This window comes from Aphidius gifuensis, linkage group LG1 (genome assembly GCF_014905175.1).
Source record: "Aphidius gifuensis isolate YNYX2018 linkage group LG1, ASM1490517v1, whole genome shotgun sequence".
Taxonomy (NCBI): Eukaryota; Metazoa; Arthropoda; class Insecta; order Hymenoptera; family Braconidae; genus Aphidius; species Aphidius gifuensis.
Genome location: NC_057788.1, coordinates 7,348,705 through 7,374,002, shown reverse-complemented (window position 1 = coordinate 7,374,002; position 25,298 = coordinate 7,348,705). Strand labels below are relative to the sequence as shown.

At 25.4% G+C, this 25,298-nt stretch overlaps 5 protein-coding genes across 9 annotated transcripts; 2 read left to right on the top strand and 3 right to left on the bottom strand.

Annotated features, from left to right (window-relative positions):
* Positions 1-181: 181 nt before the first annotated feature.
* LOC122847475 (dynein axonemal heavy chain 7-like) lies at positions 182-14,476 on the bottom strand. 3 transcript variants are annotated; one of them, XM_044145196.1, is made up of 24 exons: positions 13,776-14,476; positions 9,209-13,703; positions 8,814-9,149; positions 8,543-8,716; positions 8,292-8,464; positions 7,508-8,218; positions 7,137-7,431; positions 6,904-7,071; positions 6,506-6,822; positions 6,111-6,430; positions 5,367-6,024; positions 5,075-5,301; positions 4,452-5,003; positions 4,097-4,392; positions 3,834-3,998; positions 3,533-3,773; positions 2,973-3,262; positions 2,863-2,871; positions 2,752-2,775; positions 2,302-2,539; positions 1,999-2,150; positions 1,634-1,915; positions 1,372-1,546; positions 182-426 (listed from the first exon to the last, which is right to left on the bottom strand). In XM_044145196.1, the coding sequence occupies exons 1-24, from the start codon at positions 14,402-14,404 to the stop codon at positions 416-418; spliced, it is 10,938 nt and encodes a 3,645-aa protein (XP_044001131.1). In that variant the 5' UTR covers positions 14,405-14,476; the 3' UTR covers positions 182-415. The 3 variants fall into 3 exon arrangements, with proteins under 3 accessions (XP_044001131.1, XP_044001130.1, XP_044001132.1); XM_044145195.1 differs by lacking the exon at positions 182-426 and having other exon boundaries at positions 485-1,546; XM_044145197.1 differs by lacking the exons at positions 182-426; positions 2,752-2,775; positions 2,863-2,871 and having other exon boundaries at positions 485-1,546.
* A 1,124-nt stretch (positions 14,477-15,600) lies between these two features.
* LOC122847473 (elongation factor Ts, mitochondrial) lies at positions 15,601-17,528 on the top strand. Its single transcript, XM_044145191.1, has 4 exons — positions 15,601-15,704; positions 16,266-16,421; positions 16,490-17,018; positions 17,100-17,528. The coding sequence occupies exons 2-4, from the start codon at positions 16,266-16,268 to the stop codon at positions 17,330-17,332; spliced, it is 918 nt and encodes a 305-aa protein (XP_044001126.1). The 5' UTR covers positions 15,601-15,704; the 3' UTR covers positions 17,333-17,528.
* A 33-nt stretch (positions 17,529-17,561) lies between these two features.
* LOC122847474 lies at positions 17,562-18,272 on the bottom strand. Its single transcript, XM_044145192.1, has 2 exons — positions 18,226-18,272; positions 17,562-17,974 (listed from the first exon to the last, which is right to left on the bottom strand). Exons 1-2 carry the CDS (start codon positions 18,260-18,262, stop codon positions 17,562-17,564), a joined length of 450 nt encoding a protein of 149 aa, XP_044001127.1. The 5' UTR covers positions 18,263-18,272.
* Positions 18,273-19,409: 1,137 nt separating this feature from the next.
* Positions 19,410-23,454, top strand: LOC122847470 (villin-like protein quail). 3 transcript variants are annotated; one of them, XM_044145189.1, is made up of 7 exons: positions 19,410-19,599; positions 20,338-20,430; positions 20,509-20,622; positions 20,688-21,806; positions 21,884-22,070; positions 22,207-22,452; positions 22,516-23,454. In XM_044145189.1, the coding sequence occupies exons 1-7, from the start codon at positions 19,582-19,584 to the stop codon at positions 23,160-23,162; spliced, it is 2,424 nt and encodes an 807-aa protein (XP_044001124.1). In that variant the 5' UTR covers positions 19,410-19,581; the 3' UTR covers positions 23,163-23,454. The 3 variants fall into 3 exon arrangements, with proteins under 3 accessions (XP_044001124.1, XP_044001123.1, XP_044001122.1); XM_044145188.1 differs by having other exon boundaries at positions 19,413-19,599; positions 22,207-22,455; XM_044145187.1 differs by lacking the exon at positions 19,410-19,599 and having other exon boundaries at positions 20,129-20,430; positions 22,207-22,455.
* LOC122847472 (proteasome subunit beta type-7) lies at positions 23,380-24,797 on the bottom strand. Its single transcript, XM_044145190.1, has 4 exons — positions 24,636-24,797; positions 24,281-24,460; positions 23,782-24,097; positions 23,380-23,698 (listed from the first exon to the last, which is right to left on the bottom strand). Exons 1-4 carry the CDS (start codon positions 24,695-24,697, stop codon positions 23,393-23,395), a joined length of 864 nt encoding a protein of 287 aa, XP_044001125.1. The 5' UTR covers positions 24,698-24,797; the 3' UTR covers positions 23,380-23,392.
* Positions 24,798-25,298: the final 501 nt, after the last annotated feature.

The window sequence follows — 25,298 nt, the reverse complement described above, 5'->3', positions numbered from 1 at the left end:
AAAGTATTTACCATAGAATGCAAGTATTATTACTCCAAGTAATTTGTTATTATATAATATATTGTTTTTAAAAATATAAATATATTCTTGTAATTTTTTTCATTTATAAAATAAGCATTACCTATTTTTTTTTGTTTGTAAATTAGCATTAAAAAAAAAAAAGAAAAGCTCTATTCATAACCCATTTTATCAGCCCTATTGGTCCAATATCCATCTTCGTATTTTCACCCTAAAATATCCATCGACCCTTATATGAACCACATAGTAATGTTCAACCAAATATTTAATCTTTAAACAAAAAAAAAAAAAAACTAAAAAAATAAAACTATTTCATAAAGAAAAAAAACGAGAAAATTAGAATTAAAAAAAAAAACATCCATCCAGTTTAAATACCAAATTTCATGTCATTGCACTTTTACCTTGAACCTGAAATATAATAATAACAATATTAATATTACTAATAATAATAATAATAATAAAAATAATAATAAAATTTAAATTTGAACCACGCCCTCAGGTTCCGGGGATTTAACTTGCGGAACTGTAATATGTTCATAGCAAAATGGGTAAAAAAAAAAAAAAAATACATTTAAAATTGTGTCCACAAAGGGAAAATAGAAAAAAAAAGAGGAGTAACAAGCCTCGAAGACGAAAGTGGAAATTGACGATGCAAATATATACACAGAACGGCAAAAAGCATTTAGGGGATGATGCCAGTAGTAACACTCAGTGTATGTGATGACGAGAGAGAGAGAGAGAGTAAAGTGAGATAAAATAAAAGAGATGAGAGAAACGAGGGAGATCAATACACGATGAGAAGTTGCTAGGCAACGAGCCTCTGGCAATTCGAAGAACGCGGTCCGAGTAGACAGGGTGCCGCCACCAGCCCAGAGAGAGCATCAACCCTCTACACTTTTTTTTTTTTTTTTTACTTTTCCCTTTTCATAAACCCTCTCTTACTCTTCTCTCTCTTCCTCTCTCATTTTATACCCCCCACAACACACATTAAATTCACCAACAATCCATGAACCCTGGATATTTTACAATTGATACTATTACAACTGCTGATACTATTATCTTTTTATCAAAATAACAAAATATACATACAATTGTATATATCAATTGGCTGTACTATTTTATTATTGATAAGAAATATGATGAATTCATATTTTAAGACAATCAATTGTTGTTTTATATTGATGATATAAATTTTAACTGGAGTTTGATCACTTGAATTGACATTTATGTCAATAATTTCAATCACCAAAAATGATGATATTAGTATTGCTATCAATTGCTCAAATAGTTTATCTTGTTTATTTTATATTTATTTACTATTTCATTGAGACAATTGACATAGCATTGCAACACCTCGCATTATCCAATGTTGAGATGATTTATCAGTTGGTAGCCACATTGCTATAACAAAATTTGTTGAATGACCAGTTGTTGATAATACACCTCTTCGTTCAGATGTTTTATAAACTGGACATGTATATGTTAATCTTTTTGGTACTTCTTCTTTTTTCATTGGTAAAAGCCAAAGCTAAAATATATTCATTTTAAATAAATATATTAAAATGATTTTTTTTCTTTTTTTAATTAAGACAATAAAAATATTAAAAAAACTTACATGAGGAACAGTGTCAAATAAAACTTTTGGTAATGATTCATCAAGTTTCATTATTTCCATGTTAAATCTAGCACCATCCAAAAATAATCCATAAATATAAATACCATCTTCTGGTGGTGTATTGAATTTTTTTTCTTTTAATGGTAAAAAATCATAAATTAATAAATCAATTGGTATTGAATATTTTCTTGCATAATTTTGTCTTGCACCAGTTAGAAATGCTTGAGTAAAAAAAAATCCAGATAACCAAAATGAATTTGGTGGTCCATTTTCAAACCAGTCCTTTGAAAAAAAAATTAAATAAATAAATAAAAATGTTATCTTGTAGCATCAATAATATTAAATTATAAAAAATAATTAATTACTTGTAAAAATTTCAAACGATGTATAAAGTCTTGAATATAACTACCCAAAGGTTTAAGAGATGGATAAGAATTTTTTTTCCATGGATTTGGTATTTTTCCAGTTATAATCGATGTAAAAACCTCTTCAAGCTCAGAATTCATTACTGTCAGACCTAAAAAAGGTAAAAGAAAATTAGCAAATAAATAAGAAAAAAAAAAAAAAGATTAAAAGAAACGGAAAAGCTTAATGAGAATTTTCATTTCTTTTTTTTTTTTTTTTATTCTCTTGTGAGTGGTTGAAGTATTGAGGGAAATTGACAGTACCTTTGATAGCTTTTTCAACACCCATAAGACTATTTCTAATAGTTTGTAGAAGCTTATTGAAACGACCCATTTCTTGAACAAGAACAGTATTCATACTTTGATTATAAGATGTTGGATATTTTTCTAATGCAATTATTAAATCATAATCATCTGGTAGTTTTGATAATATATCCTCAGCAACACTAAATACAATTTCATCTGGTGTTTTATCACCGCTTTTAACATCACCAGTTGTATCCTAAATAATTAATAATTTTAATAAAATATATATCCAATTTAACTTGAAACTAAAATTACTGTAAAATCTAATTTTAGTAGTTGATAAATAACTTTTATATTTTCAACTTTAAATAAGTTAAATACTCATATAAATATAGAGTTAAAAAATAAAAAAAAATGTAAAACTTTTGTTGTGGTTTTAATTTAAAAAAATAATATTTTTTTTTTTACCTTTTTCCAAAAATTCTTAGGAAGCTTTTAATAGTAATTTTTAAAATTCACTTATTATTAAATTTCATAGTATATAAAAGTTATTAAATATAATTTACGATATACTTTTACCTCAAGATCCTTAAGTATGATATAATAATTAAAAAAAAAAAAAAATACTCATCAAACTATCTATTAAATTTTTTTTCTTATAATTATTTTTAATATCAAATTTTTTTTACCTGTGTTAATAAAATTGATGATATCATAAGATCAGTTTCTTGTTGATCTTTAATAATATCTGCATTTTCATTCATTCCAAATACACTTGGTCCAGTAATCATTGGTAAATTTTTCACGTACTCAAGAAACTCAGAATGATCAGAAACTCTTGGTACATAATATTGACAAGATGAGTCAAAATAATAATCTTTATTTTCAACAGTTTCAATACAATAAAAAACTTCAAGTATTGTATTCAATGTACGACGATCCCATTCGTCTGTTACTCTACCACCATAATTACATTCACCTAAAAGAAAAAAAAAAAACAATTAAATTTCACAAATTTTATTCAAACTTATGATAATTAAATTTACATTTATATTATTTTAATAAAATTTATTTTACTAAATTATTTTATAATGTCTTTTACTTGCAAATATCATTGAAATTTTACAAAAGAATCTAATCAAAAATTTAAATAACCATAAGAAAAAAATAATATAAAAATAAAAGAATTATTTTTTTCAATTTATGATAGTTTTTATGTTTAATATTATGTAAATGTATTCTTTTTTACCTGTAAGATATTTTAGTGCTTCGTATTGTACATCATCATATTGTTCTAAAAAAACTTTCAATTGTAATACCGATATACGTAAATCAGTTTCGTTAAATTCATAAGGATTATTCCATCCAATTGGACCAAATTTTCTTCGTTCTTGAACAATAGCATGAAAAAAACATAATGAAAATAGCATTCTTTTAAAAGCATTTTTTTGTTTTGATTTTTCGAAAAAATTTGGTTCACATATTGGATCCTAAAATAAATAAATATTAATATAAAAAAATGATTTTTAAATTAAAAATTCAATAATTACCTGAAGAAAAGATCTTGTAATATTTGATCGAAGACCTTTTGGTGGTTCATTTGTCATTTTAACACCATTTTGAAGAACACTTACTGGAAAATGTTCAGCTGGATAACTCGTTAACCAAAGACGAAAATCTGGATGAACTTTTTCAGGTGTAAAATCTTCACAAATCTTAAATATAACATAAAATTATTATTAGTTTTTAATATTATTTATATTTTTCCCTGACAATTTATATTATAGATTTTTTTTTTTCCAGGTCATATTACTTTTTCCAGGGTCGGCATCCAACTTTTGGCAAGATGACAATTTTGTAGTACAATCCAAGAACCATTTTTAATACCCTCATCGATTAAACCAACAGCAATGGGACCTTGACCTTGTCCCAATGAAAGTGAAAATAATCTTGATATAAAACCATTGTCATCAGCAAATTTTAATAATATTGCTGCTGGATCAGCTCCTGGTGTTAATACAAATATCAAAGGAACACAAGAAAATGAATCAGCAAAAGATGATTCTAAATCAAATGGTGGTGATTCAACATATTCTTTGCCAAGTTGATCTACAAAAAACAAAATTAAATATATTATAAAAAAAAAAATTTTATAACATTTATTTTACCTTCAACAAAAAGTTGTACTGCTGGCACAACTTTATCAGATCTTATACAACGAATAATAAGCATTTTTTCAAATAAATTTAATTGATCATATGGCTTTGGAAAATTTTTAAGCTGTGGTTCTTTATCATCAAATATCAATTTCCATTCATCAACCGAGTCAATAAAACTTTTTTTAATAAATGAAAAACCAGTAATATTATTAAGTCTACATAATTCATTCCATGAATTTGTTGATAACCAATCAGTTGGATTTTTATCAGGATTATCAAGACCAACACCACCAGTAAGAAAAAACATCCATTGTTCCATTGATATATCACCTTTTTTATTTAGCAAATTAATTGCAAGAATAAGAGAAAATAATAATTTATCTTTTTCAAATAATGAACGACAAATATTAACATACAATGAGTATGTAAATGCTTTAGTAAGATCTTCTAATCGTTTACTAATATTTTCAACTGGTGGAGTATTATCAATTGTCGATTTAAAAAGATTAACAAACCATGAAAGAGAATACTGATACATTGGATCAATATTTGCCAAAACATCTACAAAATTTAAAACATAATTTTATTAATATTATTATTTCATTAATACTTGTGTTATTTTTTTAATTTACCAATTGTAAAAAATAATATTGTACTATGAATGGCAATTGATGTATACTGTAGCCTAGCTAAATCAATTGATTTTTCAGTAATTTCAGCTACAGTTTGTTTAGCTTCAATTTCATTAGCCAATATTTTTGATGAACTTAAAATTCCAATAGCTGTTTGATCCTCAAGAATATTTTCTTCAGAACCAGATAAAACTTTAAGAATTTTATCTTCAATTTCTTTAAGCATTCTAATAAATAAAAAAACAAATAAATAAATTATCAATAAAAAATATGTAGATATATAAATAAATACTTTTTATTAGCAGCTCCTTGAATAATAAGTTGATTTTTTTCATTTTCTAAATCTGGTCTTTCTTTAGCAACAACAATTCCCAATAATTGATCCTCCAAACCAACTGGTGTTATAACAAAATTTAATAATGTTACTTTAACAGCAATTTCCGGTAAATAATGAGGATTACAAAGTTTTGTTGTAATATAAAATTTAAATTTATGATTATATTCAACAACTGAATCACCAATTTTAATACAAATTGTACCAGATATTTTAAATAATTGTTTAAGTAATAATGGCTCAAGTACAGCATCAATATCTTCATCAATATTTTCAAGTAATACAGGTTGTCCAAATCTTATTGAATTTTCAAGTATTGTTATATAATTATTTTGATTTAAACGTATAACATTTAAAGCATTATTTTTTTCCATATTTTTAATCCATTTATTTGCTTGTCCTTGTGGATCAATCATTAATGGCCATCTTCTTGATTTAACAACAATAATACCATTATCAATGGAAAATAAATCACTTGGTAAACCATAAATATTCCATGATCTTATCAATACAGAATCACCAAGTACTTGAGTCAATTGAAAATCTTTACTACAATAGATATTTAAATTTGTGCATAATTCAATCCAATTATCAATTTGTATTGTTCTATATGACACTGAAATAATTATTTAAATAATATTCATAATATTCAATTTATATATAATTATATTTTTTAAAAATAGTAATAATAATAAATTTTACTTGTAAAAACACCAAGATATGCAACAACACCTGATCCAATTAATATATTTCCAGTTAATTTATGATAAAGTTCACCAAGTGTTTTAGCTGTTTCTGACCATCTATTATATTCACCACCAAGACCACCAATAAGTTCTTCAGCACGTTTTAATTTTTCTTCACAATCTTGTACTTCATCAATCATTGCTTGATAATCAGCTTTTCTTTGATTTAATATATCCATAAGTAATTGTAATTTTTTTTGTACTTCATGTAATTGTGATCTTTTTATTTCAAGTGCTGTTAATGCTTGATTATATTCTTCTTCAGCTTTTGCAAGACTTGAAAATTATTTAATATATTATATATTAATTAAATAATACACTTGTTTTTTTTTTATTATTAAAATTATTTACCGAATTTTTTTTGGTCCTACAACTTTTGCAACTTTATCATATTCATCAAGTGCAATGACCCATCTGCATAAACCTTCACATGCAGTTGATGCATTTCTTATTTTATCAGGATCAAAATTTGGATTTGTTAATATTGTTGTACGTATTTTAGTCATAATTCTTTCTGGTATATTATCTTTGTCATATTGTAAAAGTGAATCAAGAAATTTCATATCACCAAGTATACGAAGTGAAGGTTTCCAATAATCATCAACAATTTTACCACCTTCAGCTTGAACTCTTTCTGGTTTTACATCTTTCAATATACAAATTGCTTCCTAAATAAAATTTAATTTATTAAATATAAATTAGTTAAATTTTAAATTGTAAAAAAATTGTTTGAAATTTTTTTTACTAACAACAACAATTTTAATAATAGCAGGTGGACTTTTCATAGTTTTAACAATTTGTATATCTTGTGGTGTTAATGTATTTAAAGCTGAATTTGCAGCATTAAGAATTGGCAATACAAGCTCCAAGTCAGCATTACATTCCATTCGAATTTCTTCAGCAGCAGCTGCTACTGTCTACAAAATTAAATAAACAAATTACGTTAATGTAAATAAATAATATTTTATTTTTCTTCAAGTACCATTGCTGCTTCTTCATCAGCTTTAACAACTCTCTCAATATCAGCAACTTCTTTACTTTCTTTTTCAACATTTTCAAGTATTTTTTCAACATCTTTTGCTGCATCAATGAGCTTTGGCTGAAGTGCAACAAGAATTATTTGCATTTTTTCAACTTGTTTATGAGTTGAATCTAATTTACTTAATCCAATTTCATATCTTTTTTTTCCTTCAAGTACCTCACTACGTTTTTTACTCAATAAATCTTTAAAAGTACTAATAAGCTCCAAATAAGATGTTGGTGTAACATAATTATGTCTTGAAAAATAATAATAATTATTTAATATATTTTATAATAAAAAAATAAATAAATAAATAAATAAAAATAACTAACCTTCGTGCACGTAAATAAAATTCACGTGATAAATCTTGTGTTGATGTATGAAAATATTGACACATTTCAATACATGCATTTTTTTCATCAATTGATAATTCAATTTCACCTAAAAATTTTGTAGCAACAGCAAGAAGTGCATCATCTGGCCATGGTTGTAACCAATCAATTGTACAACAATTAACAAGTGCAGGAAATTTTCTTATTCTTGTACGAAAAGCATCACCAATTGGTGACATTGCAACAACAATATGTAATTGTTCTCTAACAATTTGTATAAAAAAATTAAATAATGCAATTGGACTACCATCTGTTTGTATTTTTTTATCTCTTTGTTTATCAATTTGTCGTATTTTTTCACAAATATCAATTTTTTCATCATTTGTAAATAAATTTGGTACTTCACCAGCATTCATTAAATTACTAATATCTTCTAAAAATGTTTCTTCTTTTATTTGTGTATCAGTAAATAAAAATGTTGTATGTAGCTCACTTGATGCTGTTTTACGTAATATTATTTTTAAATCTTCATGCCATTCATGTTTAGTATATTGTCGTGATATTTCAACTTGAAATATATCATAATCAGATATATGAGATGCTAATCTTGTCAATGATTGTCTACCTGAACCACCAACACCTACAAGTAGGGCGTGGCTACGTGGTTGCATTAATATTCTACATATTTTTGACAAATGTTCAACAGCAAATCTAATTATTATAATTTAAAAAAATATAAAATTAAAATATTAAAGATTTATTTTGTTTTGTTTATTTTTTTTACCTGAAAAGTACTAGATTCATTGGTTTTTTAGATATTGAATTATACTCAGCAAGATATTCATTTGCTGTCTCTGCAAGACCATCAATATCATCAACTTCCATATATTTTTTTTGACCATCCAATAAATACTCAAAATCACAGTAAATTAAATTACGTAAATGTTGCTCTGTTATCTAGATAATATAAATTATTTTTTTGGACAATTAAAATTACAATAAATCCAATTAATTAAAAATATATGATATATTTACTTTTTCATTTGGATGATCAGCAAAATCATTAAATAAAACATTCATATCTTCTTCCATTTCATTGATTAACGCTAATCGAATTTGTTCAACAAGCCAATTTACATCAACATCATCAACTAATCGATCTCCATAAACTCTCAAAACTTCATGTACCCACAAACGTTTCATTCCCATCTAAAATTAATTCAAAACAATTCAAGTTTCAAACAACAACAACAACAACAACAATTATAAATTTTATATTTTCAAAAACAAATTAAAATTCTATTACCAAATTTTTAATAGTATCTGGTCTTGATAATAAAATTCCTTGAATGACTCGTGAAAAATCACGTAAATTAAATAAATAATGTGACTTTGCAGGAGTTGGTAAAAGATGTTTTAAACTTTCTTTGTATATATTTAATGTTGCAAGAACAATTTGATCAATACAAATATTAAAATCATTTGTAAAACCACGTGATTCAAAATGCCATGATATAATTTTCGAAAATATTGTTATCATAACATCATCATTAAATTCTGATATACTGAGAGTAAAAAAATGACGTTTAAATCTTGGTGTAACATCTTTACCACTTGATGGTGGTCCCATTGCACATATAAACTATCAAAATTAAATAAAATTATTTACAATAACATTATTATAATATGTAAAATAAATACCTGAATATCTTTAAGTTTAAATGGAGCAAGTTCTTTTCTATCATACCAAATACCATGATCAAGCCATTGTCTGAGTAATTCAATTGGTGGCTGAGCACCATATTCTTCTGGTGATGGCATTGATACATCATCAATAAATATTATCCAACGTTTACCAATTGGTGCTCCATAAACTCCTTTTTTTCTTTTATCCATTTTACTCATAATAATATCTTGTGTTTGATTTGCACTTGTTTGTGCAGAAAATGTTATGAATAACGGTTTAAATAATTTATCATTATATTTTAATAAATATTCAATAATATATACAGATTTTCCAGTACCAGTTGGTCCAACAAGTAACACTGGTTTATTATTATTAATAAGATTTTTAAATAAATAAAAATATCTAACTGTTTCAATTGTATTTACAATTATTTGATTAACCGGTATGTCTTTTGGTATTGGTGGTACATCTCGAAGATCATCAATCCAAGGTGTCCATATACCTTTTTTTTCTTTTGTAAATTTATAATCATAAACTAATCCAATTAATGGTATTGGTTCAACATATTGTGGATCAGGATTTTTTATATTTGATGGTAAATTAAATCTCAACTTAATTTCATTTGATAATTCTGGTTCTACTAAACCACGAAATAAATCACTAAACCATTCACGATAATTAACCATTAATGTACCACCTAAACCCCATATACAAGAGAAAAAAAATGATCCTTCAATTTGTGCACGTGTTTCAAGATCACTTATTGTTGCAATATATGTATCATCATTAAAATCATTTAAAAAACAATCAAGTAAATACATAACTGATCTTATTAAATTTGCATCAGGCATATATAACATTTCTTTAGCACCACAACGACGTATAAGATGTAATAATGCTGGACAAAATCTTAAAAATAATTTTTTTAAATGTATTTTAATACGTCCAGTAATATTTTTAGATAAATTATTAATCCATGATGTTAATAATGGTAACCAACCAAGTGCAATTGGTTCCATATAAATCATACCACATCTTGATACAGTTGCTGGTGATGCAACTTCTAAATCCATTGGTTCAAATATTAAATTTGTTGTTTTTGCTAATTGTATTATTTCACCAGACATTAAACATAATTTTTTATTATCATCCAATACTGTATTCATATTTTCAATCCATATTGCATCAACTGGTCCATCAAATATAAGCCATTTTCTATTATTATTTGTTGATGATGAAAATTTTCTATAACTAACAGCAAGTATACCATCACTCCATTCATGTGATGCAGCATCAAATTGTCCATATAATTGACCCATTGTTATTGATTTTGGATTAATTATTGTTATTTCAACTTTATGCTCATTCATTAAACCTTTTATTTCAAGTAAATTTAATGCATCAGCAAGTATTTTATATGATGTTGTTTTACCACCAAATGGTAAACCAACAATCATAAAACCATGTCTAACAATCATCATTTCATATATTTGTTGTATTTTTTCAATGAAAAAATTTGTACATTGTATATTTGCTTTATTACAAGCTTCTTGAATACAACTATTAAGATGTGTATAATCAGATTCAGGTAATGAAATACCAGGAAATAAATCTGATGTAATACCTTTAAATAATTCTAAATCAATACTTAAAAATTTTGGTAAATTAACATCTTTAATACTACGTAATATTAGTACATCCTCAGATTCATTTGGATATTTTAATTTTAAATTTCCAGCAGCAGTTAATACTGATTTAACAGCTCTCATACCATAATCATAATGACACTGACTTGATAATTGTTCTGAGCACAGCTTATATGCATTTACAATTTTAACAGCAAGTGGACGACCATTATAAAAACCAAATGAATATAATGTATTTTCAGCAATTAATGCATAATCAGGTACCATCATTGCAACTGATCTAAATAATGCTTTTAAATTATCTGGTAATTCTGATCTACCAGCATAACCAGGATTCATTGTTATAAATACAGCACATGTTGAATCTAAATATATTTCTGTACCTTCAAATAATAATTTTTCTATACCAGCATTAATACCACGTTGTATTGTTAATATTTGTTGTGCAACAACAGATAATACCTCAAGATCAATTCTATTAAATTCATCAAAACATGACCATGCACCACATGATGCTAAACCTTTAAAAAATTTACCTAATGCAATATAATCAAGACCATCTGAACAATTAAATACAACACATTGTTTTGCAATAGCTTTTGCAAGATCTTTTGTTGTTTCTGTTTTACCAGTACCAGCTGGACCCTCTGGTGCACCACCAAGATGAAGACTTAATGCACCAAATAATGTTCTATAACAACGATCAGTTAATGGTGTTATAACAAGTCTTGATGAATTACCCAAATATTCATATCCATATGCAAGTGATGAATTAATCATATATGTTATTAAATTATTATTTTTCCAATAATAACGTAACTGACATAGCCATTTAAAATCACTATTTTTTAATACTTTATCATTATATAATTGTGTTAATGTATCTTTACCATGTACATCAAGTGTTACCAATGCTTCAAGTGTTATTCTATTTTGTTTTGATAATTTACCTCTTATTATTAATATTATATCATTTAATTCTTGTTGACATTGTTCAAGATAATTTTTTAGTCCATTAATACCAATTTCCATTGATTCTTCAATTTTTTGTGTCCAATATAATTGACTAACACATAGTACACATTGTCCAGGCCATTCAAGAACCCAATTTGTTCTTTTTTTTATTGGATAAGCATCAATTGATTGTTTAATAATATATTTTATACTTTTTTTCATATTTTTTTCAAGTTCTAATAGCCATTTTTCAACTTGTCCACGTGCTTGTGATGTTGATATAATATCAACTAATTCAACTTCTTCATCTTCAGTTGATTTCATATGTTTAACTTCTAAATCAGAATTAAATTTAAGCTTTGAAATACCTTCAAAACATTTTTTTAAATGTGGCTGAACTCTAGTTGGATCTTTTGTTTCAGATAATATTTCTAATAATTCATCATTTGATAAGAAAAAAAATCTTGGAAAATAAAGTCTTTTTTTTTCTAAATATTCATTTAATCCTTTTTGTATAAGTTCCAATAGTATCATACATTTTTTAAATTTTTCCAATACATTTATTTCAACAACTGACATAACAAGTGAATTTGTTTTAATACGTCTCATTGTATCTCTCCATGTTTTATCAACAGATGTAAATTTTCTACCTTCATCTGGCATTTGTTGTTGTATATCTGGTGATGTAAAAATTGGCTCAAGATACATCCATGTACTTTGTACTTTAAGCCAATAATCTAATATTTCTTGTAATAAATTTAATTTAATTTCCCATGTTATAATATCTTTTTCAAATGGTTTAATATATGATGAATTTTTCATTGTCATTGTTTTAATAAGATGATCATCAAGCATTAATTGTATTTCATCAATAGATGCTATGACAAATGTACCAGAATCTTTATATGGATTAACAGTAAATGATATTTTTTGCCAATCATTATTCATTTTTTCAATATTATTTTCAAGATTACCTTCTTTAATTGCAGCATCAGCAATAACATCAAATTTATCAATATAATCATCAAGTTTCATATCAATTATTTTACCAAGTGTTAAATCTGAATTTACTTTTATTGGTATACCAATAATATTTGATACTTCATTCCAATGTCTTGTTTTCATTCCTGGATTACCAAGTGTCATTATTATTGGTAAATTATGCTTGAAATTTTCAATTTTATCTTTTATTATTATTGACAATTCTTTTGGTTCAAATTCAAGTGTTTTTTCAAGTTTATAAATTGTACGATATGCTAAATTAACATCATTTTCAATATCATCAGGATGATATGCACCAATTAAAGCACTTGTCCATTTTTCATATTTTAATAAATAATCACATGTTGAATCATATAATTTTTTAAATGACATTAAACGATCAGCTATTTCTTTACGTACTGGATATTCAGTTATATCCCAACCAAATAGCAATTCTTCTTCATTAAATTTATCAATTTTTTCCATTGCACCAATTAATTTATTTTCAATATTTTGTATTTTTTTTTGATATCTAAATACTTCTTCTATATCACCCCAGTGTTGAATTTCATCAACTTGTTTTGATAATAAATCCAGCTCTTCTTCAAATTTTTGATAACGTAATTTTAATGATGCCTTAAATTCAATAGTTTTATCATTTATTATTTTTAAATTATCTTCAAATATTTTTGGCATTCTATGATACCAAGTAAATACACTATTATTTGTTGATATTTCATCTGTTGATAAAAGCCAATAGTCTGATAAAAATATAATATTGGTAATAATTTCATCTAAAATATCTTCTAAATTTTGTAAATGTTTATCTTCAATTTTTTTCATAAAATCAATTTGTTCCATGAGACCAGCTGTATTAACAGGATGAGACATTGCTTTTTCTGCAATTGCCTCATATTCTTTTTCAACACTAAAAATTAAACAAAATAATAAATAATTTTACATTAATAAATACTAAATAAATTTTCAAATAAATACTTACTATTTTGCTTTTAATTGATAACGATTAATAACACTGTCAATCAATAATTTCTTCAAGTTATCAATAGCATTTACCAATGAATCAATAAAATCATCATATGTTAATTCAAACATTCCAACAAATGTAGTTTTATTAATTTTAATAGAAATACTACAACTAAGTTCATCATAATAGCTAATAATTGCTTGATAATCATTCAGGCTCTTGGAATCATCAGCAATAAATTCATTGACCTTATCAAGTTCTTCACCATTCCAAAAATTTGAATATTCATTTAGTAAATTCATTTTTTCTTCTGGTATTACTTTTGATTGTTCAAATAAATCTGTTATTTGTTTTTTATACAAAGCAATTGTAGTTTTAGAAATATTTGGTTTTAAAAATTCAATTGGATCAATCCAATCTGTGTACAATCGTGTCTCTAGTCTATTTATTTTACAAACAGCATCAACAATTGTATCCAATATATTCCAATGAGTTTTAATAAATAAATCAATTTGTGGATCCAATGTTAAATTATTATTTTTTAGAATAATTTTCAAATTAAAACTACTTGTTGATTCATTGATAATAAAGCTCATATAATCTTGTAGACTTTTTTTACAAATTTCATTCAATTGATTTTCCATTATTGCACAAGTACAATCAAAAAAATGTTTATACTTTTTTCTATGCACAATATTTGGAATAAATTTTCTTCTATTATTCTAAATTAAAAAATAAAAAATACATAAATTATAATAACATTATAAATATATATATTTAAATTACACATTATTACCAAAAGAAATTGATTTTGAATATCAATAAACCATTTGGTTTTAAGTGTTTTTCTACCACTTTGTATTTGTTGATAAATTGTATTATTAAAATCAATTAATTTCCAATTTCTCATCTTGATGTCATCAATATTAACAAGTCGAAAATTTATCCAATCATTTATCCAAAGTTCTAATGTTGATCTCAAACAAGGATTATTAAAATAAAATTTTTTTTCTAATTTTAAACGACGATTATCAAGCTCATCTTGCATCAAGTATTTATCATTTTTAATTTTTAAAGCATCAATAATATTATCTTCTTGAAATGGATCAGTCATGGCAAAATTAATAATTGATTTTTTGATATCAATAATATATTCTTGCTTCACTTCATCCAATAAAATATTCAAATAATTATCAAATTTTTCGACTAATTTTATTGGAATTAATTTATATATTTTCATTAATATATCATCATCAATTGATGGAACATGAATTGTATCAACACCATTTTTTATATAATTATAATATTGTCGAAAATCATAAGATGAATTATTATCAGAAAATTCTAATATTAATTCAACAATAAATTTACGAAATTGTTCTTTTTTAAATCTTTTTCCAGAATATGAATTATTTAAAAATTCTTCAATACGTTTTTTTTTAATAACAATAGCTTCTTCACGTCCTCGAGGTTTTTTTATTGATGTTAAATTATCTGGTAGTGCAAATAGAGGCTCAATTTTTGTATCAATAATACTTGATGTTCCTGATGATGATGAACATCTTTTTCTGGTACTTTTTGATAATTGACTTGTTGATGAATCAATTCTCCAGTCATCATTCATCATTTTTAATTATTTTTTTTTATCAATAATTACTTAATAAAATATAATGATAGTTAATCATCAAAAGTGATCATGTGGTTTTTTATTTAAATGTTGTTAAGCCCTAAAAATAAATATAAATTATTAAAATTTAATTTTTTAATTTTGTTGTTTTTAATTTGCATAATTAAAGATAAAAATAAAAATTACTAGCTCATTTTTAATTAATTAATTACTTTATCATAATTCAACTTGATGTACTTATAGAAATTAATTTTTTTTTATTTCTAGCCTGTTTGTCACGCCGTTGTTGAAAATTCTATCCGCAGTCTTGATAAACGGTGAGTATTATCAATGTTTTTATCAATTTTTAAATAACAATACCATCATAAATTATCATAAAATTTACATGACAATATTTAAAATAATTACTTTAATTTGTGTGCTAAATTTTTATTGTGTTAATCATTTTAAAATGTTATTTTTTATAATAATTAATGAGAGCTGTTTGACAATTGAGATACAATAGTGATGCAATATTAAACAGTTTCTAGGCAACCTTATCAAATTGATTTTCCTAATAATAATTATTAAAATATCTATTAAAATATATTAAATAATATTATTCAATGTTTAATTGATATTTTAATTTTTTTAAATAAACATTAATGACAACTGTATCAATGACAGTTTAGACATAACCTCAAACTTTGTTTTTGTTTATTTTTTTTATTAAAAAAAAAAATCATAATAACATAATAATAAAAATTTTTATTATTATGAAAATTATTTTTTTACTATTTAAATTATTCTGTTATTAATGATTTTTTAAAAAATTCAAATTATCATATATTATCATAAATTAGTTGTTAATTTTGATATTTGTTTACATTTATTTATAGATGATTTCTGGACAATTTTGCCGGTACTTTAACACGGGTAACACCGTTTGGCAATCAACAGCAAAATCATTGTTGGGAAAATTGCGTAAAAAGACTGGATATACATTTGCCAATTGTAAAAAAGCATTAGATTTACATGAAAATGATATCACCAAGGTAATTAAAGCATAAATTATACAAGAAAAATAATTGTAATAACAAGAAAAACAAAATAATAATTACAGGCTGAAGCATGGTTAAAAGAACAAGCACAAAGTATGGGCTGGGCAAAAGCTCAAAAACTCCAAGGTCGTTCGACAAGTCAAGGATTAATAGCTGTTATGGTTGAAAATAATTATGGTGCACTTGTTGAAATAAATTGTGAAACAGACTTTGTTGCAAGAAATAAAACTTTTCAAGGACTTGCTGAAATTGTTGTTGCAACAACATTAAAATATGCTGGTAGTTTGAAAAATGTTGATAGAATAAACAAGACATTTTTAGATGCTGAATTGTTAAAAAATTTATCAACAATTGATGGTAAAACAATTGCTGATCATGCAGCATTAACAATTGGAACTCTTGGAGAAAACATATCAGTTAAACGAGGTCTTTGTATGACTGTTGATCCAAGTATACAGCTTGTTGGTTGTACACATCCAGCTCCAGTTAATCCATTACCAGCATCATTTGGTAGATATGGTGCATTATTAGCTTTTCAATGCCAATCAGAAAATCAGCAGTTGGGATTACAGCTTTGTCAACATATAATTGGTAAGACAACTTTATTATTTATCATTTAAAAAATAAAAAATTATCCTCAAGATATTAAAACAATTGTTATTAATATTTAAGGTATGAATCCAACTAAAATTGGTAATGCAGAAGGTGATAAACCAATTTCAAATACTGACGAAGAAACAATAATGATTCATCAAGATTTTTTACTTGATCCATCATTGAGTGTACAACAAGTACTTCTTGGTGCTCATGCTGAGATACTAGATTTTGCTCGTTATGAAATGGGAGAATCTAATGAATCAACGGAATCAACTGAGGATAACATCAGTCAAACAATATCAGCCTAAACTTGTGGTTGATATATATTTTTTTTTTTTTAAATCAACATGAAAATATTGAAATCTTGTTAAATAAATTATCATCAAGAAAAATATATTTTCATTTAAAGAAAATAAATGTACGCAAAAATATGTTTCTTTTAAATAATATTAAAATGAAAAAAAAGAAAAAAGATTTAAAAAAAGTTAATTAATTCATAATTTTAATTTTTAAATATATTTTTAAATAATTAGATAATTATTTATTTAATTTTTTTGTATCATGGGATTTCCAAAGCCACATTCTTGAATCCTTTTTAAAACATGCTGATACTTCATTTGGTAAATGTTTAACACCTTGATGATCAAGTATTTCTAATCCTTGATTAATTAGCTCAGATGTTAAAATATCACGACTCTGAATTGTTAATTTTTTACATTCTTCACGACATTTTTCACACTGACATGCTTGTGTTTCTTGTGATAATAAAATATCATCTTTATTAAAACTATATTCTTTATTATCAATCTTTAATTTATCAAGTGTAAATGATATATTTTCTGTCGTTTCATTATCAAATTGTGTTATTGTACTACCTTTTCTCACAATTAAATTTATTTCACTTTGGGATTTTTTTAATATAATATTCTCATTTCCAACAAGGCTATTGACTAAAAAATTATATAAAATTAAAATAACATAATAGATAAATTTTATTTATAATCTAATTAGATTGATAATAATCTTGGGGCCATTGAAAAAATTTTATTTCCTTTCTAAAATACCCAAAAATTATTATTATTCTAAAAAGACAATAAAAACCTCAAAAATAATAAATTATAAATTAATGCTTTTAACACGAATAAAAAAAAAATTAAAATAAAAAAACAATATAATTGCAACGGTGAATGAATAAAAGTACCACTGGAATAGTCGATCTGTTCGTCACGCAAGTCCATCAGAAATCTATTGTCTTTTAGACTAAACTAAAAAATGAATAAAAAAATAAAAAAAAACCTCTGCAGATCTGTCAAGATCAGAGTTTTCTTTTGTTTAAAAAATTTCTTTGTTATTGTGATATTATATATCTTTTATAATTTATTTATTTATAAAAAAAAAAAAATTTCAATATGCTGTTTATCACAGGGGCTGAAAGGAGTGGCAATACTCTACTTTTTTAGATGAAAAATAAATTTTTAAATAACAGAAATATAATTTTATAAAAATTTTGTTTAGAAATATTCATATTTTTTTGTGGTCTATCTATAAATTCTTTATAGCTATGTAAAATACATACACAGTTATGACCTAGTTTTTAAAATAAATACAACAAATTAAAATTAAAAAACCCAATTGCCAACTGAATCATATTTAAACATGATAAATCCTTGAAAATATTACCATCAAAATTTCCATAAACAAGCAAAATATAAAATTTAAAAACTCATAAATAACTCAACGAAAAAAAAATTGCCAACTTTAACAATAATTAAATGATCAATCATCAAAAGTATTTAAAAAAAAAATAAACAATGAAGGTTTAAAATGAATAGTAATAAAAATATCTCTAAAAAAAAAAAAAAAGAATAGCGAAAGTCAAGATGATATTTGATCCCACCAGATGCCCTAAAACTGCGGATACCCTTTCACCTCGTCAACGAGTCATGTTTCTCTTATTCACATAATAAACAATGTATGCTCCAAATAAAATGACAATGTTAGTTTATTAGTGTATTGAAACAATAAAATTAAATATAGTCAAGAGAGAAAATACTGTGTATTTTCACCATAAAATAACAATATAATTTTAAAAAATTATTATTGTAACATGTGGCAATTGCAAGTTTATGTAAAATAATTTCATGTATGTATAAGTATATAACAGGTGCGTTAGATAATGACTGTGTACTTGTTGTCGTTGTTGATGATGTTGATGTTGATGTTGATGATGAGTATGGATGTATATTAAGTCTAGGTCCCGCATGGTTGATTGTGTGTGTATTCATGAGATGCCCGTTGGTCATGGCTGGCCGCATTGAGTTCCGGGGCCCGCTTCCGGAGCAGTACTATGGTTTCTTTTTTATTAAATATACGCATATATGTTTTTTTTTTTTTTTTATTTCTTTCCCTCTTTATTATTGAAAAATAATGGAATAAACGTGTCAGTCATATGTGAACTGTTTCATCATCAACATCATCAACATTGTGTCTTGTTTGATCAAAACAATCAGATGTTATTGGATTATCATTTTATTTAATTTTTTTCTATCAGCTTATAATGGGATTTTCAAAAAGAGTAAGTTAATATATAAATAAATTGTCAAATGTATAAATTGAAAAATAAATAAATAAATAAATCTTCATTAACATGTAGAGTGATAAAACAAAGCCATAAAAAATTATGTTGATATAGTAATAAAATTAAATTTCTAAATACACAAGAAAGTGCTTCTTTTGATATTAAAAAACAAAATTATATTTCAATTAAAAGAGAATAATTTTTTAAATCAATATAAATTCATTGAATATTATACTTTCTTTGATATTTAAAAAAAAAAAAATAGCTTTATGATTTGACCTAGTATATGATTTATCAGTATAACCAGGTGAATGTTTGTTAAATTAGTAAAAGCGTAGCGGTCTAAATATCCAGTACGAATAGATGATTACTGCATCAGTAACCAAGTGTTGCATCCGTCCTTATATGCATTTTATTTTACAAGTTTCCAATTTCATCACGCGATTGTTGTTGCCTTTGTATTGGCCGAATTAAAAATTTAAAAAAAAAAAAAAAACACCCAACAAAGTGAAAAATAAAATAGTAAAATGCCATAAAACAGTCTAGATATTTTTTACTACTTGTATAAATGGTAGTTTCAATCGATATCAGTGATTAATTTGATAAAAAAACGTAAAACAAATCACAATTTATTGTTGATTAATTCATAAACAAAGAAACGATATTTTTTAAATGAAAAAATACAGTTATTTAGTATGAAAAATGATTGATCAAAGCTCACGTTATTATCAACAGGATGATCGTAGCTGTTGCTCTGATGATTCAGGAAGTGATGTCTTTAGATGTGTGCCAAGAAATAGAACAGCATTTTTTACTTGGAAAATTGAGGTAAATTAATAATTAATTGCTATTTTTATTTGTATTTTTTAATAAATAAATAAAGATATATATGATTTTTTCATTTAGGGATTACGAGCAATATCAGTACCACGTAATAAAATTGGCTATTTTTATTCTGAATCAGCGTATATTATTTATACTGTATCATCAAAAGAATGTCTACCTTATCCAGGAATACCAGTGAGTTTAAAAATTAAATATTAATTATATTGTATAAATAATATTTTAATTATTTTTATATTTAGTCAAAAGATATAAAAGGCAACAATTCAGTTCGTGCAATTCATTTTTGGATTGGAAGTAGTTGTGATTCAACAGTATCTGGTGCAGCTGCACTTCGTGCTGCTGAACTTGATTCACAAGTATGTGCATCATTATTATTTCGTGAATCAGAAGGACGTGAATCATCACGTTTTTTATCATATTTTCGTCAAGAATTAATTATTGAACGTATTCATAATGATCAACCAGTAGTTACACTTCATCGTGTAACTGGTTTATCAATACCAATTTTAACTGAATTAGAACAAGTATGTTGGGATAATTTTTCATCAAATGATGTTATGCTTTTAATTATACAATCACAAGGTGTTATATTTGTATGGATTGGTTCTGGATCAAGTGCACTCCATAAACGTCATGCATTACGTATATTAGAAGAACAAAAAGACAGCAATGACAATATTAAAATAGTTATTGTTGATGATGGCTATGAACAAACACTATCATTAAATGATAAAAATTTATTTGATAAATTTTTAGATCCAAATGAACGTTCTGTATTACCACAACCACCAAGAAAAATATATCAACCATCACCAATAAAACTTTATAAATGTAGTGAACAATCAGGAAAATATAAAGTTGCTGAATTAAAATCAGGACCAATATTTAGAAATGATTTAATATCAAATTCTGTATTTTTAATTGATCGTGGTGAAGCTGGTGTTTGGGCATGGGTTGGTCGTGAAGTTGATGCACGTGAAAAATTAGAAGCTGTTAGAAATGCAAGAGGTTTTGTTAAAAAAAAAAATTATAGTTCAAGTGTACCAGTTGCAAGAGCAATTGAAAATGAAGAACCAATTGAATTAAAAACATTAATTAAATCATGGGAACCAGCTAAAATAAGACCATTAACACTTCCACCATCATTTGAACCAGAATACATGAATGAAAGACCAAAAATGGCTGCTGAATGTCAACTTGTTGATGATGGAAGTGGAAAAAAAATATTATGGAGAGTCAGTATAAAAGATGGTATCATTGAAGTTAATGAAATGAGTCATATGAATGGAATTTATTTTGCTGGATGTTGTTATATTATGAAATATATTTATGGCACCGGAAGAAGAGAAAAAATAATTGTAAGTTTAATTGTAAATGCATTTGTAGCTAATTTAATTTTAAAATAAATATAAATATATTTTTTTACGATTCAAAGGTTTATTGTTGGGAGGGAGCTCATTCATCAAGTGTTGATAGAAAAACTGCACTTGAAGCAGCATGCAGAATTGCTGAAGATACTAATGGACAACTAGTCAAAGTATCACAAGGCTTTGAACCTCCACATTTGTTACAAATTTATGGTGGAAAACTTCGTATTCTTGCTGGGCAACATCAAGAGACAGGTAGATTTTTTTATAATTTATTTTATTTCAAGCTATTGCTTTGATAATTTAATTTATTTTTATAAATAAAAACGATAGAGATATCTAAAATAAATCAACTATAGTTTAATAAATTAATTTACCTTATTATTAACAGCTCCCAAGAAATATTTAGTTCGAGTATTTGGTTCAACACCATACACATCAAAAGCTGTAGAAAGACCACTTCGTCCAAGTTCCTTAGATTCTGGTGGTGTATTTATACTTTATTCAAATTCACCAGTTGTTTGGTGTGGTGAACGAAGTACTGGTGATGCTAGAGAGGCATCTCGTCGTCTTGCTCCATCAACAGCACCACTTATTTGTGAGGGAAAAGAAGATGATGAATTTTGGCATCAACTTGGTGGTAAAACATTTTATTATAAAATAATTAAAAAATAAAAATTAAATAATTTAAAATTTATAGGAAAAGGACATTATGATTCGGAGACAAATGAAATTGGAATTGACATGGATAAACATTTATATGAGTGTAAAATAATTGACGGTATATTTATCGGTGATGAGGTACTTGGTTTTACACAAAATAGTTTATTACCAGAAGCAGCTTGGCTTTTAGTAACAGGAAGTGTTATATGGGTGTGGTTGGGTAATTACTCACAGTCAAAAAGCATTGAACGTTGTGTTGAAAATGCAGCAACATTTTTATATACACATCCAGCTGGACGTGATAGAAATACAATAATATCAATAATAAAACAAGGCTATGAGCCATCAACATTCATTGGATTATTTGAAAATTGGAATCACAATCATTTACGTGATTACACACCTTTTGAACAATCAAAAATGTCACTACAAGGAAAAGAACCAGTAACAACTTATATTACAACTGATAAATTATCATCTGACTTTGATGGATTTGTAAAATATCCATTGAGAATATTGAGAAATGAGCCAGAACATTTACCAACTGGTATTGATGTATTTAAAAAAGAAATGCATCTTACTTATGATGATTTTATATCAATATTTAAAATGAATCCATCTGAATTTGATAAACTTCCTGCATGGCGACGTCAACGACTAAAACAAGCAGCTGGTTTATTTTAATAAAAATATATAAATTAAATTAATCAATACTTTTAAAAGATAAGAAAAAAAAAAATTAATTATTATAAAATAACTTGATTATTTGTTGAATAAATGTATCATGTTTTATTACTTATCCAAAAAACAAAAAAAAAAGAAAAAAAAAAAAACCAAATCCACTGTTTAATTAAATGATTATTTAAATATAAAAAGAAATAATGGGATATTAAATATTATATTCCCTTGAATGTTTATGATGATGTATCCATTGATTCTGTTTGAATTTTTCTTACTGATTCAGTTTCAATGATTATTGGACGTACAGTTTTATCCAATATTGCTGTTGTACCACGTTTATAACGATAACTTCCTTCACGTGTACCCTTGACATTAGCAATATTATATGGACGAATATAATCAGCAGCACGTGTATCAAATGTTGAACCACGAACTTCAGTATTACGAATAACACACATGTCAATATTATTACCAGATCCAAGATCATTAAAAACACCAGCTGATATTGCATCAGCAACTAAAAGTTTTCCTTCCTCTTCCTAAAAATTACATACATTAATTGATTATTTAAAATATATTAGGGACTTTTATATTATTATCAATAATAAAAAATTAATTTTACAGTCATATCTGGCTTCCATCTACTTTCAAATACAGCCATTGCAGCTAATGAACCAGATCCCATTGTTGTAAATTTATGATAATCACTTGAACCATGTGGATGAATTGAATAAAGATGTGCACCATCAATATCAACACCACCAAGTACTAATGCAGCACCAATGTGTCCTTGATGACGGAATAAATGTTGTTTCAACAATTTGTTTGCTGTAACAACTCGTGGTACACGTCCAGTATTTAAACGATGAAGTTCTAATTGACTTGATATCATTCCAGTTACTTTATCAGTGTCTGCAGCTGTACCAGCACCACAGCAGCTATTTTTAATTTATAAAATCATTTAATTAAGGGATACATGTATAAACTTGACTGTCTCAAATGAAGTCTGTCAGTTATGTGTGTTTGTGTTGATCAGGTCTTTTGTTTGTTTGTTTTTTTCGTTCTTGAAACTTAAATATTATTGAATTAATAACAATAAATAATAGAGACCAAGTACTTACAACATATTGGCAGATAAATAATGAATTTTTCGGCAATTTTTATCAGCAACAATACCACCAGCAGTTGCTCTTGTATCAGCACCAAGAATTACTCCATCTTTATAGACAATACCGACAATAGTTGTACCAGTTTTTTGAGGTGTTGGTCCAGTAAAACCTTTCTTTGCAAGCATTTCATTTCTATATTTAAATAAATAGTAATATAATCATTAAAATATATAAATTTATATATTATAAAAAATGACACAGCAGTATTAATAAGTTGGAGGTTAGGTGTCATTATTAAATAAACTTTGTATACTATAAATTATTATACCTAATAAATATTGAATTATTATATTAAATGTAAATTTACCTTTTGCAAAGATCAAAAGAAAATCCTGGAATTGGAATTTCTGGTGCTAAAGCTGTTGCCATTTTTGTAAATTTGTTGATTTATTTTATTTAGCAGTTAAAAAAATTCAACTCACTGTCACAGAAAATAAAGCAAATCACGAAAAAAAAATTAACACAAACCAACACAAACACAGGAAATAAAAAATCGCGGCCATTTTGTGTCGAGCTTAATTTCTACATTATCGGTCTCGTATTCGAAGCTTTTTTTTTTTTTTAAATTTGAAAAAAAAAAAAGCTTTATTATTTTAAAAACTTATTACGAGCTTTAAATAATTTAATATTTTTTTTTTAAATTAAAATAATAATGGAAAGCTGTAGCGAAGAGGAAGATGTATTAACAAAAAAGTGCCTCTTGTATTTTAATTTATTAAAACAAATTACGGGCTTGCCAAGTAGTACAAGTACTTGTTTTTATAAATCTAGATATTAAATCGACAATTGGTCCATAAATCACAGTAAAAAAAAAAAAAAAACAACATTAGTAATAAAAGAAATATTTATACTTACTGAAAAAAATATTAAAACACTATTGCTTGAGGTGCACTAAAACTTCAAATTATGTACCATAAAGCGTTATGAAAAAAATAAAATACAAAATTGCGCTTTAAGCAGCAAATTTTGA